At 40.9% G+C, this 23,479-nt stretch overlaps 1 protein-coding gene across 1 annotated transcript in view; it reads right to left on the bottom strand.

Moving 5' to 3' along the window:
• Positions 1 to 23,479, bottom strand: part of macf1a (microtubule actin crosslinking factor 1a) — a 204,722-nt gene that overhangs the window by 32,561 nt on the left and 148,682 nt on the right. Inside the window, exons 58-61 of the mRNA XM_044139234.1 lie at positions 3,957 to 4,118; positions 3,049 to 3,219; positions 2,041 to 2,207; positions 1,007 to 1,166 (exon numbers count right to left, since the gene is read on the bottom strand). Coding sequence (XP_043995169.1) covers positions 1,007 to 1,166; positions 2,041 to 2,207; positions 3,049 to 3,219; positions 3,957 to 4,118 — 660 coding nt within the window. The remainder of the gene's footprint in view (positions 1 to 1,006; positions 1,167 to 2,040; positions 2,208 to 3,048; positions 3,220 to 3,956; positions 4,119 to 23,479) is intronic.

The raw sequence follows: 23,479 nt of genomic DNA, 5'->3' as shown, positions 1-23,479 counted from the left end.
AGATTATTTTTGGACAAAGATATTGTGTTTTCAGGAACGCCACAAAGCAGAGGCGCACCAAGAAGGGGGCAGCAGGGGGGCCGTAGCCCAAATGTCCTTTATGAATGACACTTTGTTGAACAGAATGAGCAACAAAAAGCCGATGTATCTTTGAGAAATATATGTTACATTTTATTTGGCTGTTTTCAAATTGTTTAAAAAAATTTTATTATGAAATTCATGAAATAAAAACTTTCTATTTTGTGGATTCCTTTGTCCAAATAAGTTCCATTTAAATCATTCCAGTTGTATTTAAATCATCTGTAAAATGTTCGATACCATGTCTCTTCGATTTATAGTAGAAATCAGTTTTGGATTTATTGATTGAGGAAAGACTAAACGGGATTGGTGTTGAGCTTTGATCTGCAATGATTCACAAATTACAAAACTATTCACCACTTTCAGGACTGCAAGTAACAATTATTTTAGCATTTGATTAATCGGATAAAAAAACTGAACATTCAACAGATTTTTTCACTTAAAACTTAAGTGTTTTTCATACTATTTTAGAAATACATTAAAATATACAAATAATTAAATTCCTTCTTTAAGTAAGAAAAACATTTTATTGCGTAAAATGAAATACCGTAGCAGTAATTTCCTAAATCTGAACTGGGTGAAGTCACTCTGCCACTTCAGGAGTTTTGACTAAAACAAATTTACAGACTTAAGTGGAAAATGTGTAAATTTTTTGTACAGTTTTGGATCAACTTCTGCTCTGAATATGTTGTTTTGTTCAGTAAATGGCCTTTATTGAGTCTGTATACTTCAGATTACTGATTACTAAATTAGTCGACACTTTTGATAATCGATTAATCAAAATTAATTACAATTAATCCATTTATGTTTGTATTGATTCTCTATGAAGGCCGACATGACCGTTTGTTGGTTCTTGTCCCTAATCTAGTCAGTAAGTCTCTTGTCTTCAGGTTTCAGAACCGGTGCCGGTTCTGTCGGCCGACGGTACCTTGTGCTTGACGATCTGCTGGGTGATCTTGGCCGTTTGGGTTCCCATGGGCTCGGCGGAGCTCAGGCGTCTCTCGGTGGCGCTCAGCCACTCTCCCAGCGGCTCCAGCGCTTCGTGGAACTGCAGAGCCAGAACCTGCAGCTCCTCCAGCTGCCGCTGCCTGAGACGGGACGGAAAATTGGGACTTTTATTCGTATTTTATTGCTTTCGCAGGCTTATTTCTTGTCATGTAAGCCCATTTTATTAAATATTCATGGAGTTTTTATTAGATACAAGTCTACCTAAAGCTTCTTCTAAACGGATTTGTCAGACACAAATCAGTTTTGCTAACAGCTGAAATATTATCTCGCCTGTATGAGTTTGTGAGCACGAAGAAAAGCTTGCGGCAGACGGTTTAATCATGTTTCATGCTTTCCACCATTGTGCAAAGCATCATTGTGAAATGAGATTGAGCTTTCTGATGACTCTTTATTGTGGTTTCACAAATATAAACTACATTTAGACCACAGGAACCAAACATTTTTCCAGAACAGAAGAACAAAACAGGATACAAGCAGGAGATTTGACGACGTCCACGTGGCTCTTATTATCAACTATTTTTACCATTAATTAATTAATTCAATAAAAAATTAGCACATTCAGCAAATTTTTTGTTTAACTATTTAAGTCTTTTTTATGCAATTTTAGAAACGCATAAAAAGATGCATATAAATAATTGATTGTCATTTTTAAACAGGAGGTTGGACATTTTATTAGCTAAAATATAACAGCTTAACATTCCTCCAGAGAACGTTTGATCAGTTTCAGAATCATTTATAGCCTTCACACTCCAGTTAATTAATCAATTGGCAATTTTTTGATTAATCACAATTAATCCTACTAATCATTTCTACTAATTCTTTAAACTGCTGTGAAAATATCTGATGTCTCTTTCCCAGGACTAAACAAGATTCTGCAGTGATGAGTGACTGAAAACAACCGGATCCAATGTTCTGGTGGAACCGGATCTGCTCGGTGCGGCCGGGGGGGTTTACCTGCCGCCGGCCTTGTCCAGCAGGTCCGACCATCGCTCCGACAGACTCTGCAGCTGGACCCGGATCTTCTCCCGGTCCTGGGAATCCGCCGTGGCTGCGATCCGGGCGCCTTCCGCGCGGATCATCTCCACGGTCGGCCTGCGGTCGTCTAGCAGCCTCTGCAGCAGCTGCAGAACAGGAAGTGGAAACATTTTAAACCAGAAGGTGAAACTCCCACCTTTAGGTTTCTAACCCTCCCTGCACACAGGACACTAAACCAGAAATCAGCTGAAACTTTGATCCAAGTAATATAAAACTTGGCAACAATGAAACGTATTTGCTGTTGATTTGATTTATGGATGAGATTATAAGAAACTTAAATATGTCTGGATCAATGTTTCTTCTCCAATAATAAATCAAAACTAAAAACTAAAACTTCTGTTTTACACTGCAAAAACACAAAACGTTATTTCAGTTGTAATGTAAAAAATGTCTCGTCATAAGTGAAATTATCTGCCAATGGAACAAAAGCATATTTTTAATCAACATTAAACAATTATTGACTTAAAATAAACTCGCACGTCTTGCTGAAAAGTTATGTTAGTTAGCTTTGTCTTATTTCAAATGTACTCTGAATTTCTGCCTTTGTCTCATTAAACTAAAAATTTTTTGCTGTGCAGCCTGAAAACAGCTCAGTTCTTCTTCCTCATTAACAAACAGAATCTTTGAATCGCCAACGTTGCTGAATTTAAACAGCCTGAGTTTGGTTTCCTCCCAGCAGCTGCTCTCTCTGTTTTTCTCTCTCCCTCTAAGCTGAACGGTGAAACTCTTTACGTCACAGAGGAAAACAAACATGATTGATCTGTAACTGGCTCACATGAGCACAAACACAGGAAATATGTGAGGCTTAACAAGGAAAAGTGTCTCTCTGGACTGGCAGATGTTGTTGTTTTTATAATGATTTATACAGAAAAATAAATATAATGTAATAAAAACGCAGATTTTTGTAAGTTTAATGACTTATTTTACCTTTTGCTCCTGAATCTGAGCCTTCACGACGCGGTATTCAGCAGAGGGAGGCCTCTGATTGGCTACTAGCTCCTCCGTGTCGCTCAGCCAGCTGAGCAGAGGCTCCAGTGCGTCCTGAAACTTCCCACAATGCAACAGGGCCTCTTGCAGCTGGGCGATACGTTCTGCAACCTGAGGCCAAAAAAGAAAAGATAAAAACATTTATTATTATCCAAACACTGCGAGCTGTCCAGAGACCCGGCCTCTCCTCTGGAGCGTTGCTGCAGAGGCGCCAGCTCCTCCTGACCCCACTGGGGTCAAGGGTCAGGAAATGGATGGATTATTGAAAACAAAACAGACATGCACATTTATTTATAAACATTTATTTTCAGTACCATGAACTCAATCAAAAAAAATTTAAAAAAGAAAATTTGCAATTAAACTTTTGTGCAAATGTGAAAAATATACAGAAACTTAAATATGAAGGTGAATATTTAAGATATTTTTGTGAGTATTTACTTTAATAACTTTAACTTGAATGTTACAAGACGGAGAAAGGCTGAACTGATATTTAGATTTTAGGATAAAATTTTTAACTTTTACATACTTTGCCAAAATAATAAATCAGTTGAAATTGCATCATGTAATAGTTTTTGATTGTTTAATGTAAGTTTAAGGATCCTAAATGCTTCTTATTTTAACTAATTTAATCATTTTAAAAGGTTTTTTACTCACAATAGATTTGGTGAGACGTTTTCCATTCTATTTAATTTGCAATACATTAAAGTTAATAGATTAAATTAGATTAAAAACTCAGGAAGCAAAGCTCATGTTGCAGTTAAATAAACCAGCCTGGTCTTTGTTAAGCTGAGGGTTTAACTCTGTTTTGTTTGTTTGTTTGTTTGTTTGTTTGTTTTTCGGAGCCGTACCCGTTTGTTGAGGGAGTTCCAGCGCAGGTTGGTGGTCTCCAGGTCGTGCTCCAGCGCCTGCGTGTCGGTGTGCTTGGCGGCGCTCTGGATCAGGCCCTGACCGACGGCGTTGACGTGCTGCAGCTTCGGCTGGATGCCGTCCACCTGCTCACGCTCCACAGCCTGACAGGAGAGAGAAAAAACATCAACTGGCAGGAAGAAACTCCAAAAATATACCAACATTTTTCTTCTTTTTTTTTTCACCATGCTGCTTTTTTTTCTTCACTTTTCTAAACCAAAAGTTTTTCCAATCAGTTCAGATTTTCTCAACTATAAATCTAAGTGAACAAAGACGACAGATGAAGTTCCTTAAGGTTCATTAAATTTAAAGTGCTTCCTTCAGCTCCATTTACACCACATGCAAACAACAACAATAAATTAAATATCGCAACAGATACATGATCAATATCAATGAATAACAGATCTGACAGAAAGTTCAATATACAGAATATAGTCTGGATTTACCAGCATTCTCAGAGATTTAGGCAGAGGAAAGGCTTTAGCCACTAAGCTAGGCTAGTGGAATCTACTAACTCACTCATTCACACTTTGGTTGCCTAGCAACAACCTTCAAGCTTCCCCAGACTTTGGTTACCTAGCAACAACTTCCTGAGTAACTTGGACAGCTGCAGTTTCAAGTTTTGCCATCGTCCCTCATAAAAACAGCAGAGTGGAGTGAACAAAACAGGAAACACATGAAACCAGTTTGGTAATATTGTGGATACTTAAAACAGAGAAACTAATCAATAATTATTGATAAATTGACGCTGATAATGTCCAACTCAAATCACCACATTATCACAGTCCATCACAGAGACTCAGAAACTATAAAAACTGGATTGAAATGGTCTCCAGTTTAATGTAAAAAAAAAAAAAAAAAGAGTCAACGTCATAAATTCCTGTTTCATTCTGATTACAAAGAACTGCAGTCAGGTTCCGTTGATTTATCAAACAGAAAGTTTAGTAATAAATCCGACAAGTATCCTTTTAAATATTGAGAAAATTTAGGATTCCTGTCAAAATAAGACCTGGAAAACTGATGCATGCTTTTATTTTGTAGTAGATTGGATTATAATACAATAATCTATAATAATGCTTTAGGTCAACGAATCTCAAAACGTTAGCTGAAACAATATTTGACAATTTAATAAAGAGATATTATAAACAAGGTTCAGTAATGAAGCGTACGTTTATTCTGCATGACAACAATCTGTAGCTGCATTTAGAAGCAACTGGATCTGAGGAAGTGAGAATACTGGGAGACAGGAAGGGAACTGGAACAACGAGGGAGGAGGAATTTAAAAAAAAATGGGATGGGAGCTGGATCAGGGGGATTAGACTTCAGGATGAGTGAGTAGCTGGCTGGAAAAGGCTGACTCAACACACACACACACACACACACACACACCTTCTGCACTTCATCACAGACGTTTATAAAGTATACACACACACGTCGCCTGTCTGGTCACATTACTCACACACACACACACAGATAAGACTGGGAGCCATGTTGGGATGACAATGGGAGCAGCCGTCAGACACTAAAGACAACCAGACTTCACTGGGTTGGCTGGGAAACACCCAGCAGCAGCCAACTGGTCTCCTCTGCTGTAGTAAAACTGAAACCAAATACGCCCAGACAAAGGGTCGTCTGACTGACACAAATATTCCACCTACAGACACTCAGCCAGCAAATCTGCACCTCATCCGCCTTGTTTAGGGCAAAACAGGCAAGAAAATATTGCAATGCTGTAAAGTTTTTCAGAATTTTCTTGGATTTTAATGGTTAAATGTTGCAGAAATGACCACAAATTAGTAAACATCACTTTACAGCAGGATATTTTAGAAAGAAAAGTCATTTCTGACGTGGTGGCAGCGTTTTCCACCAATCAGAATGTTTTGTCTAGAAATAAGTGCTGAAAACTGAAAACTAAACACCAGCTGGCTCAAACACTGACCAGAGAACCATGTGACTCTTTGCAACTTTAAATTGGAAAAGTACTTGTTAGAATAAAACCGGGTCAAAATAAACATCCTTTATCCTTAGTTAACTGCAGCAAAACAAAAAAAGAGATAAAAAGAGAAAAATTAAGATTCTAAATCTGGGCTGGAGTTAAATAAGAAGCAACTATCATTTTCATTTCTCAAAATATTTAAAACTCAACCTGGCAAAAACTTGCTTTAGGAAATAATATCTTTAATTGGTTTGTGTCTATTTTAAGATTTTATTATTATTTATCAGGATGCAACTAACGATTATTTTGGCAACTGATCATTCTGAACATTAATCAATCAGATAAAAACATTCAGCAGTTCACAAATATTTCAATTAACCACTTCAGCTTTTATATGCAATATTAGAAATGCACTAAAAGATGCAAATAAACAATATAAATCATTTTATAACTTAACATTTGCTGTCCAAAATAGAACATATTTAGAGAGAAACTTGTTTTCATATTAAATGCTATATATATAAATTAGCCGACAATTATTTAAAATATTGATTTATCGTGATTAACTGTTTCAGCTCTAATTATTAATATTAATAGTCAACATCTGATATAAAACTTGTCCTGCTCAATAATTCGCTAAATCCATAATTTCACCCTGTTTTGTCAAACAGCTGACCAGCAGGAACGCCGAACCACCACAGGAGGATTCTTTCCCATTCTGGTTCTGGTTCTAATTCCCTCAGAGTGGGGGTCCGCTGCGGTGATGGGACGGACTGGGGGGTCCGAAAGCTGCTGAAATCCTGACATTTAAAGCAAACCCACAGAGGACGAAGCAGACATGGTGGTGATTTGTGGCGCTGCAGCAGCCAAACCCCAAACAGCCACATGAGATGAAACCCGCACAAGCAGCAGAAAAATATCTGAACACCGAGGAGAAGAAATGCAGTAAAAACCGATTATTACTTCAGATTTTACTTCATTATGGTTTGGCTTAATTTCTGGTGATGAAGACTTTGTGCTTTTCTTATCTAATATGTAATTAAAGAGAAAGTATTTTCCGTATTTTCCAGCCACATGGTGCCATTTTATAGCTCAATCAAGTAACTATGTCACCTTCAGTTGTTAGAAAGATGCTGTAATATCAAATATGACTTAAAGAAATTTGACTTTGTAATGTAACATCTGTGCCTTCAGGAAGTCATCACAACATCGATCCTTTATTAACCCTCTATAACAAAGTTTTTTTTAAACCAGCATTTTACTGAAAGGTAGTTCCTAAAATGAGCTTAGCAGATGGGCAGTTCCACCAGGTGTTTGCTAATCGCTGCTGGCTAGTCTGCAGGAGCGTCTCAAAGGCATTTTGCACAGCTGAATGGTTGCCATGGCGATTCAAGGATTTCTCAAACTTCAAAGCAAAACTCCAGGTATGTTTTTGATGAGGGAATAACATTATTACATGATGTATAGGTAAGCGCTGGTAAAATAGTCACTTCTGTTGTCGGAGTATCTGAGAAAAGCATTTTTAGTTGTCGGATGTAATGGATGTATTAAAAATTAAAGATTGTTCTGGGATCATTTTCCATGTTTTAAAATTATAAATAGAATTTCTTGCTGGAAAAACAAAACAAAAAAAATCTACGTTTTGCGTTTTTATGAGAAGAAAAAGCATCAGGTCAGCCGAGTTAGACAGCAGGTCTGGGTGGTTCTAAAACAGACGTGGCAGAAAAACCCTCCTCTTCACTGACATGAGGCGGTTCTGGACGTTTTTCAGATGTTTTCTGAAGCCGAAGAGGTGAAGCTATAGGAGCCACGATGGGCAGCTGAAGAGACGACACCCAGCAGACAGATAGGAAAAGACAGAACCACCGCTGGCGGTGTTAGGATGGTTTAGACTCATTTAAGTTTATTAACTTTACCCAGCAAAAGTAAAACATTTATACAGGTTTGCTTCCATCTAGTCTGGCTTTGCAGCCAAAAACTATTTGTTTTAGTGTTTTTAATTCCACTTTATTGTCTAGACATATACTATAATCAAATCTGAACCAGATGAACCAATAAATAATATGCCAGGTCTCCGACTATTCGCAGTTCATTACTTATTTTCCTGAGGAATGCGACTCCAAAATCCACCAATTTGCAGATTTTACCGTAAAGGACGTCTAAAATATTCAGAAGGAAATTCCTGGCAGAATCAGAGTCATTAGAAGCATGAAGTGGTGCTAACAACCATCAGCTCTCTTTTTCCACTTAAACAGTTTGTCCAACTTTTTCAGAAACACTTAAACTCACAGACCACCTAACAGGAAACTGGTGGAAATATTAGTCTCTTAACCCACTTATTGTCTCTGTTCATCCTGATGAGGTGAGGCAGTTCTGTAAATCATAATCAAGTTTATTCTGGGTGTTTTGAGTTATTTACAGATTCTGAAAATGTGGATTCAATGATGGAAAACGCATAAAAATCTAAAGAAAGAACCTTTTCATCAATATTAATGAATTTTTTACTTAAATTAATCCCCTATATTTGCTGAAAAGTTACTTATGAGTTAGTTTTGTCTTATTTCAAGTGTGCTAAGATATTTGCAGTAGAAGCAAGATCAGAAAACCTTGGTAAGATTTTAAGTTTTTGTTTAGGGGAAGCAGAAAACAGGACGATATAAATATTATTTGTGCAACAACTATAAAATCAACTAATTGTTTTTCCATATGTAATGGCACTTAGCTATTATTATTTAATATTTTAAGTATATCTAAATTTTAATCATGCTAGCTTGATGCTCTTGGGGGCCCCCTGGTGGTGTGGGGGCCCTTAAAAAGCCACTTAACTCGCATTCTGCCTTGGGCCGGCCCTGTGCAGATGCTCTGGAAGTTGTTGAGTGTTTCTGATTCTCCACAGGGGGTCATAATCAGTTCACACCTCGGCTCATCTGGCTTAAATAAAACACAGCTGCAGCCTTCATGCCAGGTTTGGGGTAAAAAGCTCCACAGGTGTGAGTGTGTGCAGGACGGAGCATGAATGAGCAGCTTTAGTGTGTTTTTGTCCCTGGATGGCGGCGTTGGGCGTCACAGCTGCCTGGAACAGGAAGTCTGTCGGCCAGAACAACAATGGCTGCAGCCGTGACCCCTCAGCCCTCCGCCCTATCCTGACATGTGTGCATCTAAGATACGGAGCAACGGAGAGGGAAAATAAATCAAGCTCTCCTGTACGTCATCGGCATACGAGGATGTATAGAAACGCATGTTTTTTGTTTTTTTTTAACTCATGCTCTGGTTTTTCTCTGCGCCGCCACTTCGGAGTGTTTGAATAAACCACAGCTCTGGAAAACGTCCCACATACTTGTCATTCTTCCCACCTCTGCCAGCAGAAACCACGCAGCTCCGAGCTGAGCTCACTTCACCGTCATCCTCTTCCTCACTTCGTTACTCATCGCTCCACCTTTTTCCACTTCCTCTCTCAATCCGGCCATCCCTTCATTTTCTTCCCTCCTCTTTGACTCAACCAGTTTCTGGACCGCAAACCAGCACCGTTTCCAGTTCTGAAATGAAGCTAAAAACCAGTAAACCTGACAGAGAGCAGCTGGAGGAGCGTCTCCTGTTCGCCAAACAGGTGCAACCTTTTTTTTCTTCAGTTTTTTACAGTCTAGATGTCTTTTTTAAACTGATTTCTGTGATTCATGGCTGAATCTGTGGAGAAAATGAGAAATAAAAGATCCTTGCAGACAAACTAAAGAACAAAAACTCCTCAACGTGACGTGAAAACAAATTATGAAATTATTTTCCCTTTTTATGTGAAGTCCTGTAAGATTTTATGAATAAAATCTTTAAGAATAAAGACAAAAAAACTCCTGCAATAATCTTAGTGCATAAATTTGCACCCCCTAAACTAACCTTTACTAACCTTTTCTTACTAAGCAGTACCAAAACTGTTCAGACAGAAAAAATGTAATTTATAGGACTAGCAAAGCTTTTATTCTGAAATATTCTGAAAATGTCAAAAATGGACACAATTTCACAATGGTGGTGTTTCTATTAAATAAAAAATGTAATTAAAATCAGACCTGAATATGTTTGTTGACGTGATAAGTCCTTGAAAAACATGGCAGCGACAGATGTAAACAATTACATGAAATGTAAACAATTACATGAAATGTAAACAATTACATGAAATGTAAACAATTACATGAAATGTAAACAATTACATGAAATGTAAACAATTACATGAGATCTATTCATATTCAACTGTTTCCATTGGAGTTTTCTGAAATATACAAATTTCAGTACGGCTAAAAATGTTTTGAAATTGCCGTGTTTCCCTTAAGCAAATTTACTTTTATTATTTCAAGATGTGTGAAATTATGAACCAGGAAGTGGCAGAGATGTCGTCTCAGACAGATGGATTCACACTAAAGAAGCCAGAATACTGAAACGGATAGTAAAGAGGCTCCACACATGGTTTATTTCAGCCCAACGCACCTTTTTTATGTTTCATATTTCCCCTTAAAATCATAAAAACCTTATTTTAACAGGGGCTGTGAACACTTTCTAGACCCACAGAACGAAAACAATAATCAGGTTTACTGTGTGGAAATAATCACACTGAAACACGTGTTAAAGAATCACCATATATCCGTGTTATCAGGTTACTGCAGCAGTTAGCAGTGGAAGCCATGATGTTTACTATTTACAGACCAGATGTTTTGCATCTGTTGACAAGCTAAAAAAAACCAGTAATGCAGCTGATGCTACAACAAGAAACAAACTGATTTAAAAGCTTTCCCAAATAAATCTCAGTATTGTAAACCCAGAGTAGAGAAATAAAACATTAATAAATAGTAATGTGTATTAATATCAAATCAATAATCAAATACATATTTTAGAACTATTTTGGATTTTGAAAGAAGCATATTGTTGTGCAGAAGCAGGAAAATGGTTTTGTTTACCAACTATTCCATTTACATTTCACTTTTCAGATCTGGGAGCAGCTGATTAGCATCTCAAAGGATATAATAATAATAGCTGAACTACGACCCCAAAACCCAGAGGAGGTGAAAAGAGAGAGGAGGAGGAAGTTCCAACCATCTTTTATCTATCATGACGGGCGACTGCATCAAGCCCAAAAAAGGAGCCAACCAGTGTCCCATCTTATCCCTACTTCAACGACTCCCTGCTCAGCTTTCTAATCGTTCAGCCAGACAGATTTAAAGAGAAGCGGCAAAAGCAAATGAGGAGGATTAGCAGTGCTGGCTAACAACTGATGGTTTCATTCAGGACAAGATTCTGTGGGATATCGTCTTTGCTACCTCTAAGCTAGCTGTTAGCTTGTCATTATGGTCTTCAGTCAGAGGCCGCCACACATTCGTTGTAAGATGGACTGCTACCAAAGATCTGCTGACTCTGAAGGTATTCAGATAGAACGACTTGGATCCAGCAAGACGAGGGGAAAACATCCAGTTTTTGAACCAGATGCAATAAAAAGCAAAAATGAACCATCTTCAGAATATTTAACATGAAATACACGTTTAAAGAGTAAAATCACTGGAAAAGTCAAACTAAACATCCTTTTTTGTCTCTCTGAAATCTGCGCTTGTTTCTGAGCAACAAGCTTCAGACCAGAAGGAAAAGTGAATTTTTCTGCAGCGAGGCTGAAGTGTTTCTCCTGCCAGCAACATGGCAGCCAGAAACGGCTCTGCCTACACCACACTCCTCCTCCTCCTCCTCTTCCTCCTGCTGCTGCTGCCTTGTCCTCTTCCTCTCTTTCCACTCTCGTCCTTCACTCCTTCCTCTCTTTCCTGGATCGAGGAAGGAAAAGACTTCTAAACTAACCGCAGACTGAGAAAACTTTGACTTTGTTGCCAGTGATGCTTTGTTTGTCTCCCTCTCTGGGATGGAAGGGGTTAATGGTTTAATAAATTTGAAAGCGACGCCCGACAGCAACAAACAGATACAAATCTCATGCAAATATGAGCTGCATTCAACCCCGGTTGGCTGGACCCTCCCTTCACATCTGGTGTCCGACCAGATTTAGTTTCCCTCCTGTGAGGTTGGATTTTCTCCAGTACGATTCATCTACCTGAACATCTTCGCTTTTCTGGGTGGATGTTCAGCTTTAATAATTAGAAGCATTTTTAAACAAATAAAGTGTCAATAAAAGGAAAACTAAACTACCTGCAGCATCATTTTGCTTTCATCTCCTGCTTGCCTCTATATTTTTCCAGTTTTCACCCCGGAGGCGGATCTCTCAGAACCAGAATTACCACATCAATCAAAACCAACGTTGGAGCCGCCGACCTGCAGCTCCTGCTTCTGATGCTCTAAACGTTAAAGCAAAGGATGTAGAATAAAATCTCAGATATTTTTTATATGCCAGATTCCATTTTCAATCGATTTTTTGGGGGTTTATTTTCTAAAAAATAAATTATTTCAATCATCCTTTCTGTAAATTGTAGAACAAAATATTAGGGCCAGGTTGCAAGAATGTTTGTCTGCGGGTGACAATGACCTGAGCTTTAACAGGTTTGGATATTTCTATGGAATATACAAAACATGTTCATTAAATTTTTTCTGCACAGAGTCAATCCTAGCTATTGAAATTTTAGATATGTTTTAGGGCTTCTGCCATTTTAAATCCAAATAAGTTGATGCTGGCCACGCCCCCAAAACTCAACGTTTGTACTCGCACGTGAAAATGGCTGCAAACAGATGCGCAATTATACAACCGTACATCCTTGAAAAGCATCAATGGGGCCTCCTGCACAACCAGCAAGAATAGGACAGGTGGTTTCTGTACGGTAAGTCAACAGCAAAACACTTATCTTTTCCAGCAGCCATTGTTCAGTGAATACAACAGTGAAACCAGCTGACCAAATGTGCTGGGTTACTAGTTTAACAGGCTGGGCATTGCTGGGGTTGCTAGGTAACGTCGCAGTGCCTGCAGACATTTGACTATTTTCCAAAGGTTTTAGAAACGGCTAATATGTTTGGGTGATTTTTTAAAAGTGGAAACATAAAATCATGCCATCCAATGCAATGCTATTCAAAAATTAAATCTTCAAAATTCCAAAATTTGATCACTAAAATCGACTTATCGTCCATCTCTAGGAAAATGCCACCAGATGTAAACTTCCAATAAATACCACAGAGTAACAGGAATGTTAAATTATCTGCAGATCTCAGCTGATGGTTTAATTAGCCTAAATTGGTCCAGATCGAAACGTTTTGAGGACTTAGAGCTGCAGCTGCTTCAGGCAGAAACATTTCAGCCTCGCCTCCCATCGGTCCGTCTGGCTGTGCTGCATGTTCCCACGCTTCACTTCATCGGACGGGACAGAAAGCCAGTCCATCTGTCCGTCTGTCCCTCCGTCTGTGGACAAACTGTGCTTTAAAACGAGATCCATGATAATCCAGAGTCCTGCTGCTTGTTCCAGTGTTTCCCAATCCGTCACATTATCCGGTCTGAGGGATTCCTGCTTGGTTGAATATTTTTGGTTTGCCCAAAACGCTGAAGCATAGGTCTGGGCAATATGAATTAAAAAGAAAAAAATCGACAGATTTTGTCCCAAAAGATCAGATTTTTTCTTAGTTTGTGGTCCTTTGAAATAGATTCAGTTGTTTGTATAAAATCTTAATTTTTTTTCATACCAGATCCAATTTCCATTCACATTTTTGTTTTATTAAAAAGAAATTAGAAATGGCAGAAAATATTTTCAGTTCTGTTACTTGTACAATGAACTTGTAGGACCAGACCACAAGATTTTTTTTAAATTATGAGAATATATATTTCCCAATTTCCCAAAGACGTTTATCAGTTTCTTTATGAAAGTCCTGCTGTTCCGCAGTTGAAAATAATTTGATGCTATGTTTAAATTTTAAGCATTTCCTCATCTAAAACTACCACCAAAATACAACGTCAGAAGATGCTCAGAATTCCTCATTTTATTTAGGTTATTTTCAATGTTAAAGTTCTCATAAAAATACTACTTTATGTCTTTATTCTGGTAATATTAACGCTTCATTCTTGCATTATTTCAACTTTACTGTTGCATTACAATTTAAGTCTTAGATTGGCCCTAATGTCCTATCATAGAGTTGACTTGAGCTGAAACTCCAAAAAGAAGCTGTAAAACAAGATGGCCGCCCTGGCGGCTCTGGCATCACTCTGGATTATGGATCCCAAAGAGTATTAGTGAAAAAAATCTAGATCTTCAAAGAAATTGAGATTTAACCACCAAATATGTGATAATTTGGTCAAATGGATTGCAGCAGCAGCAGCAGCAGCAGCAAGTTACAGCGGCCTCAGTGTGAGTGTTAGCTGTGCCACGCTCTTATCCGAGATCTGAGTTTATATTCCCCAGACTACTTAACAGGCTGTTAGTTTAGATGGTGTTGGCAGAGGCAGAACCTCCTCATGCAGAGCCGCAGGATTTATTTCTCACCTCCTTATCTCTGCCACAAAACCACTGGGCGTGGGGGAGGAGAACCGGACGGGACGGAGGAGAACCGGACGGGACGGAGGAGTCAAGCGAGGACAGAGAGAGTTTCATCAAGGCTGAATGTTTTCTGATGGACTCCATAAAGAGTCCAGGTTACAAATCAACTTCTGTTACAACAAGGGGACTGGGGTTGGGAAGGAGTTGGGTGGATTTACTTTGTTGGTTTCTAAGATAAACAGAGAGGACAGGGATGGATGGATGGATGATGGACGGACAGGGCTGAAAACTTAATTTTATGCTTGAAATGAAAAAGTTCTTTTTTATTCAAAATGAAAGCACTTGATCAGGTTTTTCCGGAAACTAAATGTCACAAAATCCTGAATGCTTTAAATGTCTCATCCATGTTCCTGAACCTGAAGAAACAAACTAGTAGACACTGGTCGGTCCCTGCCTTCCTCTTTTCCTCCCACCCAGCTGGTTGTTTTGAGGAGGACCTTCATCTCTAATCTGAACTCTTCGTCTTTCTCTAATCCCTGCTGCTCCTGCAGATGAAGCTCTTTTCAGCTGCTTTGTGTCCAGATTTATGTTTGTTTGGTCCTGACCCGTTTCTCCTCCCTAAAGGTGAGGGTTGGAACAGAGACGGGTCGGTAAATCAAGAGCTTTCATTGCCTCTAAACTGAGCTCTATTACAGACCAAAGCAAAACCCTCAATCCATTTATCTGCTGTTTTATCCGGCTGGGAATTGACTCATTCCTGATCAGATGGAGAATATCGTATCGCACTGAGAGAGAAATTGGTCATTCATGTTCGCTGCAGCCCTCAGTAAAGGTGGAGCTGATACCTGATTGCATTAAACTGAAGCCAGAGCAGATCAACCAGCAGAGCTAAAAATAAAAAACAAAAATAACAGCTTAAATGTAGAGTCCAGGTGAGTTACTAATGGAAAATAGAATATGATTAAACACTGATTGAATCATTCAGGCCCTCAGCATAAAGAAATAATTATATTTATCTGGCTTGGGGACATTTTTAGAATGAGGTCAAGCCACAGCCACGGTTGGAGAAACTTAACCATAGAAAATACATCCAACAACAGAAGAAATAAGAGAAACGCATCTTTTTCATAAAAAAGGCCAAGAAAAACACAGTTCAAACAAATCAAGTCTGTCAAATTAATATGTTTTACCTGCAGCTCACATACTTCAGGGAACAGTGGCAACAATGGGTAGGTTGGATACTGAATGCATTATATTCATTTACCTACCCTGTAAATCAGTAAACCTGTAGACGCTGTGATTACACACCAAATAACACAAATGACCCTGTAAAACCTCTACCTGCAACATTTCCCTTCACCAAGAGAAGACAGGAAGCTCAGTCAGACCAAAACGTCTGAAAATGTTCTGTGAAACAGCAAAGCCTTGCAAATTGGATGAACAGGAACAAACAAGTAACAAGCCACAAGTACGTGGATGGATATTAGAGCTGAAATGATTAATCCGAGTATTGCAATTAATCAATATTGATATAATCAAATAATTTAGTAATTCATTAATCCCTAAATGGAGCATATATATTTAATATATATGCTGGAAAATAATTCAATATATTTAGAGCAGTAATTAAACCAAAGCTATAAAAAAATGCATTTAAGCCAAACAGGTTTGTCTGTAATTAGGGTTTAGATAGGTAAATAGATTAACAGTTCAAACTGTTTTAGCTTCAGCTGGTTCAGATTTACTAAATAAATGTTATTGTATTTTAGGCAACAAAATGTTACTTCTCTTACTTTATAAAGAAATTGATTTTTCATTTATTTGCATCTTTAATGTATTTCTAGCATAGTATGAAAAGGCTTAAATGGTTAAAGGAAAAATCTGTAGAATGTGCCAATTTTTAAAATCTGATTAATCAATTAATCGTCAGTTGCTGCCCTAATACATATTAACACACACACACACACACACACACACACAAATGCACACACACACACACACACACCAACCCCGCAGGCCTATAAGTAGCACCCTTGTTGCATCAATCTAAAGCTGGACTGAAAGCCAACCAGCTAATTATGGCGTCTAGATAACTTTAGCACCCCTCCCATACATTTTCCACACCATGTCTACATCAGTTGACGTTCTTTGCTTCCACATTCTCACGTCTGCATCCGACACAGCTGAATACTAAAAACCTTAATGAGCAGACTAAAAGTAAACACTTACCTCCAGATGGGAGTCTGTGTCCAAACACTCAGATTCTCTCTCTCCTTCAGTGCTCAGATCTGCTTGTGAGGAATGCATAGCCTCTGTTTGGGGCCCCTCATCCTGGGGCCCACATGCTTGTATCTGACCTAACTCCGTCTGGGAGAACAGGCTTTGCAGCAGCCCTGGTTCAAGCTGATCCCAGGTGGTGTCACTCGAAATAACGGGGGTAAAGTCTGGGGCAGAACTGTCCGACTCCCAGTCGCTGTCGCCGGTCATTGAGCCCAGGACAAACTCGACCCCGTCCACACCGGATTGGGTCCCCTCAGAGTACGAGTCCAAATCAAGCTCCTGAGTATCCTCGCAAGCTGAGCCGCCCTCCGAAGGACCGGGCTGGGGCCGTTCAGGGGCGGCCAGGTAAACAAAACTATCAGGAGAAAGGATTGATCCATCCTCTGCCTCTTCTGGGTAGTGGTAGCAAGGTGGCTTAGAGATGGGACTGGGGGGGAAGGAGTCCACAACTGGAGAGGGGGGACAGTCACGGGAGCACTGGGGAGGCACAGACACGGCCAGGTAAACAAAGCTGTCTGAGGTGACAAAGGCCTCAGAGTCTCCAGCCTCCAAACCTGCACCACAGGAGTCAGACTTAAGCCGAGGGGATGAAGATGGAGGTGCTGAGTCTGATTCAGGGATGCTGACAATCATGTCTGTTCTAGTTTCAGAAACTAGGACTTGCTCAGCCTCAGACAATCCTGAGGCTACATTCTCAGACACAAAGGATGCTCCTTCTGGGTCAACACTTGTTTCTGTTAAAGGTTTGCTTGCACATGGAGGGACTGCTGCTCCTTGACCGGAAGTTACAGCATCCTGTGTACATTCAGTGAGGAGCGGAGGCTCCAGGGAGTCATCAGTGAAAGCTCCCCTGTTGCTATCCAAACATGGCTCAGATTGATCCCACTCTGTTTCCAAATCGGCGTTTTCTTCTCTTCTCTCTTCTCCTCCTCTGCATACGGGTTCAAAGGTCTTTGAGATGGAGAGGAAGTTGGCTCATCATAATCCTCCCCATCATGCTCAGATGACGCCCCGCTGTCCAGGTCTGTTTCAGTCTGTGAAGGCTTTTCAAGCCCACAATCTGTCCGAGAAACTGTACTGATTTCAGTTCTTTCCGGTTGGGATGTTTGGACCTCACTGGAGTCTGACTCCAGTTGTTGACCGAGAGCAGAGTCAGTTGGGTAACTTTTGTCCTCCTCCTCTACCTTCGTCTTATCCTCATTATATTCAGAGTCACATTCTTCGTCTATGAAGCCGTGTTCCCTTTCATGATCTTTCCAGTTTAGGATTTCTTTTATGTGCTCAGACAAATTTGCGTCAGAGTTTTCTTCAGTTTTCACAGAATCAAATTCACTTTCAGGGTCTGCAGATTGAACTGAATCCAGAGGAAGAGTACCACAAGTATTTTCTTCTTCCTCCTCCTCCTCCTCCTCCTCCTCTTCCTCTAAACAAGGCAGAGAGTAGGGATCACAGATAGGCTCCGGGTCGACACTCATCTCCACTCCCTCCTCCCCCTCTTCCTCTCGACACTGCCTCTCTAGCTCTAAGAAGAGGTAGTCTGACTCAGCTCCTGAGCTGGGGGACGGTGAGGCACTGGGGGCCCTAGGGCCTCCAAACCCAGTAGGGGGCGTCAGCACAGGCCAATGTCCGGAAGAGCCTGTTAAATCCCATCCCTCTGATTCCAGTGTTTCCCTATCCCAACACTGGTCAACTATCTCCCTGTTCTCCAGTTTCAGAACTGCCTCCCACTCTTTTTCCTCTCTTAGAGCTCGCTCCCTTTCTCTTTTCCAGGCCTCTTCCTCCTCAGTTGCTTCCCTGCAATCGTCTTCCCCTTCCTCTCCGAGCTCCTCAAGTATCCTACGCTCGTCCTCCTCAAATTTGAGTTCGGACGCGGTGCGTTCTCGGAGCTCGCCACCCTGAGTGCCCCATCCAAGCAGCCCCTCTTCCTCTCCTTCATGACTGATACAGGGTGACAGAGGAAGGCCTCCGTAAGCTAAACCATCCTCCTCCTCCTTCAGGAAGGGAGATGGGGGGTCTAACAGATAAATAGATTCCTCATCTGTGGCATTATCCTCACCCAGTAGAGGAGGCAAAGGAGGAAGAGTGGGTAAGTTGCATCTCAGGCCAACCTGAGTCCTTTTTCCTGTGGTTATACTCCGAGGCCAGGTGCGGGCTTTGGTTGGGGGGCAGAAGACAGGTTTTGGAGGTATAAGAGGAGCACTATCGCCGTGGTCCTGATCCAAAAGAGGTGAGTCCCTCTCTGAATCTGAGGTCTTCACAGCCTCAAAAGCCTCTTCAGGGATGAGTCTGATTCCAGCTTTAGAAGAGCTCGCAGTCCGTCTGTGCTCCTCTCGTTTGCCGTGTGTCTGTCGAGGCTTTAAGAGGCCGTGTTGTTGTGTTTTTCCAGACGGATGGGGCCCTTGCGTTGGGCTGATAGCAGGCGACTGTTCCTTCAAAGGAGAAGACACCACATGACTCTGTTTCTGTTGCTTCAGAAGTAAAGGATTAACCTGCTTCTGCCTGCTGAGAGGATGCTGCTGGGGGCTAACCGCGGGTGTCAGAGCTGGTGGAGTGGAGACGGGAGGAGTCTGGGGTGCGGATGACAGAGGGGAAGGTGTGTAAGGAGGTAATGAAGGTGTGGAAGATGTGGGAGTGGATGGGGGGAGTTGAGAGGGAGTCTGTTGGAAAGGAGACAGAGGAATCCCTGCTCCAGACGATCGTTTCTCTGCCCCATCAACAGCAGAGAATTCAAGTCTTTCTGCAAACTCAGGAAAACTCGGGTGCATGAAAGCTTTCCAAGATCGTCGGTTTGGATTGTCCTTCTTGTCTCCACCTTGATGTCGCCTCTTGACCACGGCAACCACTCCCCCAGCTCCGGATGAGGACGGAGCAAGGGGCAAACTGGAACTTCCAACTGGCGGAGACATTATCTTAAGATCACCAGTCAGCTTTAAGGCATCAAAAATGACCCTCTCATCTAGTTTCTTCACTCCCCCTGGGTTATCTCCACCTCTGGAGACAAAAACACCTCCAAGGTCAGCTCCGATGGTGCCGTTGCTGGATAAGGTACTTCCTTCTCCCCTTACTTCTCCGCCAGAGCCTAAGGTGCTCCTTGAAGGTTGGCACAGTTTGGTCCCTTGATCTATTTGTTCATTGATCCGCATTGTGTCATAAATGGATCGCTGGGGCACGTAGCAGTCCTCTATGTACGCCTCGTCCTCATCGCCTTTCCCAAGGCAGCGGGGACTCTGCCTCAGACAGTCTGGACGGCTCAGGGGCTTCCCCATTTTGTTTTCACCAAAGTTTCCTTGTGATTATGATCTAAAGTGGCACTTCAAGAAAGAAATGTAAAAAACGAACAGTCCCACAGATAATCCACAAAATTAAAACAGTCCATGTGGCTGCTATTGAGCAAATCCTTCAGGCTTCACATTCTTAAAAAAATGACTTCATTTCTCAACAGTTTTACCTCAACTCTGCATTCTTCCGTTCCTGCTAAGTCACTTCAACAGTCGAGCATTTCCTCGGTCTGTCAGGGATGCAGTGTGGCATCGATAAGAGAGCGAGTAAGACATCCCTCCCCCTCGACACCATATTAACCAGCTGCACTGTTTACGTTACAGGCTGGTAGGAATGAGAGAGGCAGAGGGATGAAGACATGGAGGATGGAAAACGGCATCCAGCATCCCCATGTCTGAGAGGTCCAATGTGAGCGGAGAACGATAAGGTTCCTTTGTTTTGCTGTCAGAACAACAGTCCACTTTCCTCTACTTCATATCTCAAAATATGCAGACCAACTTCTGCACTTTTCCTCCCCGTCCAACTCCTTCCTTCCTTCCTTCCTTCCTTTCTGGTCGTCTTTCTTCAAACAACAGGAAAAGAGGCAGAGGACTCTGACAACTTTAACAGTTGCAGCTAGAGGCAGGCAGAGAAGGGCAAAACTCTCCTTTTAAGGTGTGAAAACCCACTCTTGGTTATATAAAAGAAAGGCTGCGTGGGGTGTTCTCAATGAACTGAAGACGACATTTGTTTCATGAGGAAAAACGGACAAAATGAAAAACCCACTCAACAAATGAATGTCTTTTTGACTCAAGAAGCTGCCATCCAAAACTTTCCTCAGGAGTAAATTTGTGTCTCTTCATTCTTCCAGTCAAAGAAAATTAACTCCATCGTTTTTGCAGTTCAGCATTCTCCCCCAAAACAGGCTAAATCCAAACAAAGAGGTCAAGAAATCCCTCGTCAGTTCTTTTATCTCCACGTTTTTCTTTCGTCTGCAGCTGCAGGGGAGAGCTGGTACAGTAGATGGAAAGCAGGCAGGCTCCTGGAGGGGTGAGGCTGGAGTGGAAGGGGGCGTCAGGGGCTGGAGAGAGAAAATAGGTGGTCGAGCTGCAAGTCGTGGGACCGTATCCAGAGGGCAAAGTCCCAGACAAACCCCCTCTGCAGCTCCGGTGAAAGCTTCGCTTTGCAGGAAGAGTCTTTCCTCAATAAACCGGCAAACAATCCCAGGACACGTTGCCAGACTGCCACGCAGCTTCTCCTTTTTTCTCCACTAAACGCGGTTGCACCCAGCTTTCCTCGCTCTTTTCTGTCCCTCTACACAGCTGAAATGGTTTGCAGCTGCTAAAAAAGAAAAAAAATCTCCCTATTTCCTCTCGCTCTCCCCCCACCGTTTCTCTCTCTCTCTCTCTTTCTGTGTCCCTCCCCCTCTTGCTGTTTGTGTTTGAATTCAGCTCCGTTTGTTCGGCTTCCTGCACTGGTATTAAAACACAGGAAGTGCTCCAATCAAACTGATTTCCTTTACTCCAGAATAAAAAAGGGAGAGTGAGAGGCAAATTGAGAGAGAGAGGAAAAGATGTGCAGAGGAGGATTAACAAGAAAAAAAATTAGCTGAACGCTGTGATGCAGCTGATTATCCCACGCTGAGCAGCAACAGATATTCTGCCTCTGATTTAATAAGAAAAATAAAAAATGTGGTGAATTAAAATGCTTTCATATCCAATAACAGCCGGGATGAGCGCTTCCTTCAGGCAGGCAGCAGATAATCAGTCGTTGCAACAGAAGGCAGATTTGGCAGCGTGAGGGAAGAGGAGCAGGAATCCGGCCATGTGAGATGGCTACATTATTCCCAGATTTGTAATCCCCATTTAAAAGTCTGGAAGAAAACCACCTCCGCCTCTCTGAGGCTCCAAAAAAACAAAACAAAAAAAAAAACAATGTGAAGGGATACAGAGTCAAAGAAAAGAGAGAGGGGGTGGGACTGCGAACACAACAGAGAAAGAGGCTTATCAGTAATAAGCTGGCTCTCCTGTTTTCCCCCTGAAGCGACTGTCCGGGCGGTCGGCTCACAAGGAAGTTGAGTCCGGCCGGAGTTTCAGTGTTTTCATTCTGCCGTTGCCTCCATTGCCAGAGTTACGCCCGTCTTTAAAGGATTCCCGGCTGCCGGAGGTGGAGAGCAGACGTGGAATCGGTGCAGGGATATTCGCGGGACACACTTGTGCATTCCCGTCTGCGACTTCGCTGAAACCCAATCCGGCGGAGAGGAGGGTGCCTCAGAAAAACACCCACGTCAGAAGGGGGATACCCACAGACATGGCAACCTGCAGCCCAGACAGGGAACCTTTAAACCTCTTTGTTTTGTTCTTCTTCTCGAGCTTCTCTCCTCTTCTTCTTCTGCAATTTTCTCTCTGAACTCGTAGGAACAGTTTCCTCTCTCTTCCCATCAACTGTTGCACACAGCAACCCGTGGTCTGCATGTCAAATATGCTAAATACTCCCCTCTTTCTTTATAACTGCCCCCCTCCCTGTCAGTTGCTCTGCAGCTGTCACTGTCGCTTCCAAGGAAAACGTCTTCATAGAAACAAAAGGGGTTTGTCACCGTCCTGCGACGCACACCCACACAGGGCTCGCAAAAGCTGTCACGTGACCCGCGGTAACCGACGGGCCCCCTCAGCCCCCCCACTCCAACTTTCACAACAAGATTCAAATCCAGATGTGGGCAAATTCCCAGCTGCAGCAGAAACGGACGGGAAGCCAAGAGAGTCAAATTTATTGATCCAAAAACCCAGTAGTTTGGTTATATTCTCTGTTTTCTGTCTGTTTCACGTCTTTTTAGGATTCTGGACCAATTTGGATATTAAATTTTAAGCTTCATAAACTTTTGACTCGTCTAATCTGACTGCATTCTGGAAATCCAAATATTTTAAAGGCATATTTTTCATATCTAATGTCTTGATTTCAGTGAAAACTCTGATGTACGAAGGTCTAAACTCCAGAAAACCTGAAATTTTTATTTATTCAAGATGATTGAGATTCTGTTTGTCTTTTAGATAAATTACAAAGAATACATAAATAAAAATATAATACTAATAAAATGACAAATAATTATTAAATACAGAAAACAAAGAAGTTTAGAGGGTTTAATTATTTTAAGAAATTTTTTTTTAAATACATATAAACAAATAAAAATGATTTGATGATAATATTCTAAATAAATATATAAAATATATAAAAAAATAAATGTGTAATCAGCCAGTTATAATTCAAAAATTCAGGTTGTCTTTTAGATAACATATATATTATATAACATATATTTTTATAGAATTTATATAAATAAATGTTATTTCATCTTTTTTAATAAAATAAATAAATAAAATTGTAAGTATAAACACTTGCATCTTCTTTTCCAAACCTTTTCTAGACTGTATAGAAAACCTAAAGATCCGTGTGAATTTAGCTGTATAACACATTAACAATTTTTATAACTCAATTAAACCGAATAAACTATAAAACAAAAGACAAAGTTAACAAAAAAAGATTAAATATCAAACCCAGCTTGATCTTTTTA

The sequence above is a fragment of the Gambusia affinis genome, linkage group LG14, assembly GCF_019740435.1.
Source record: "Gambusia affinis linkage group LG14, SWU_Gaff_1.0, whole genome shotgun sequence".
NCBI classification, from domain to species: domain Eukaryota; kingdom Metazoa; phylum Chordata; class Actinopteri; order Cyprinodontiformes; family Poeciliidae; genus Gambusia; species Gambusia affinis.
The sequence above is the reverse complement of the archived record's forward strand: the minus strand, read 5'-3'. Positions and strand labels throughout refer to the sequence as shown.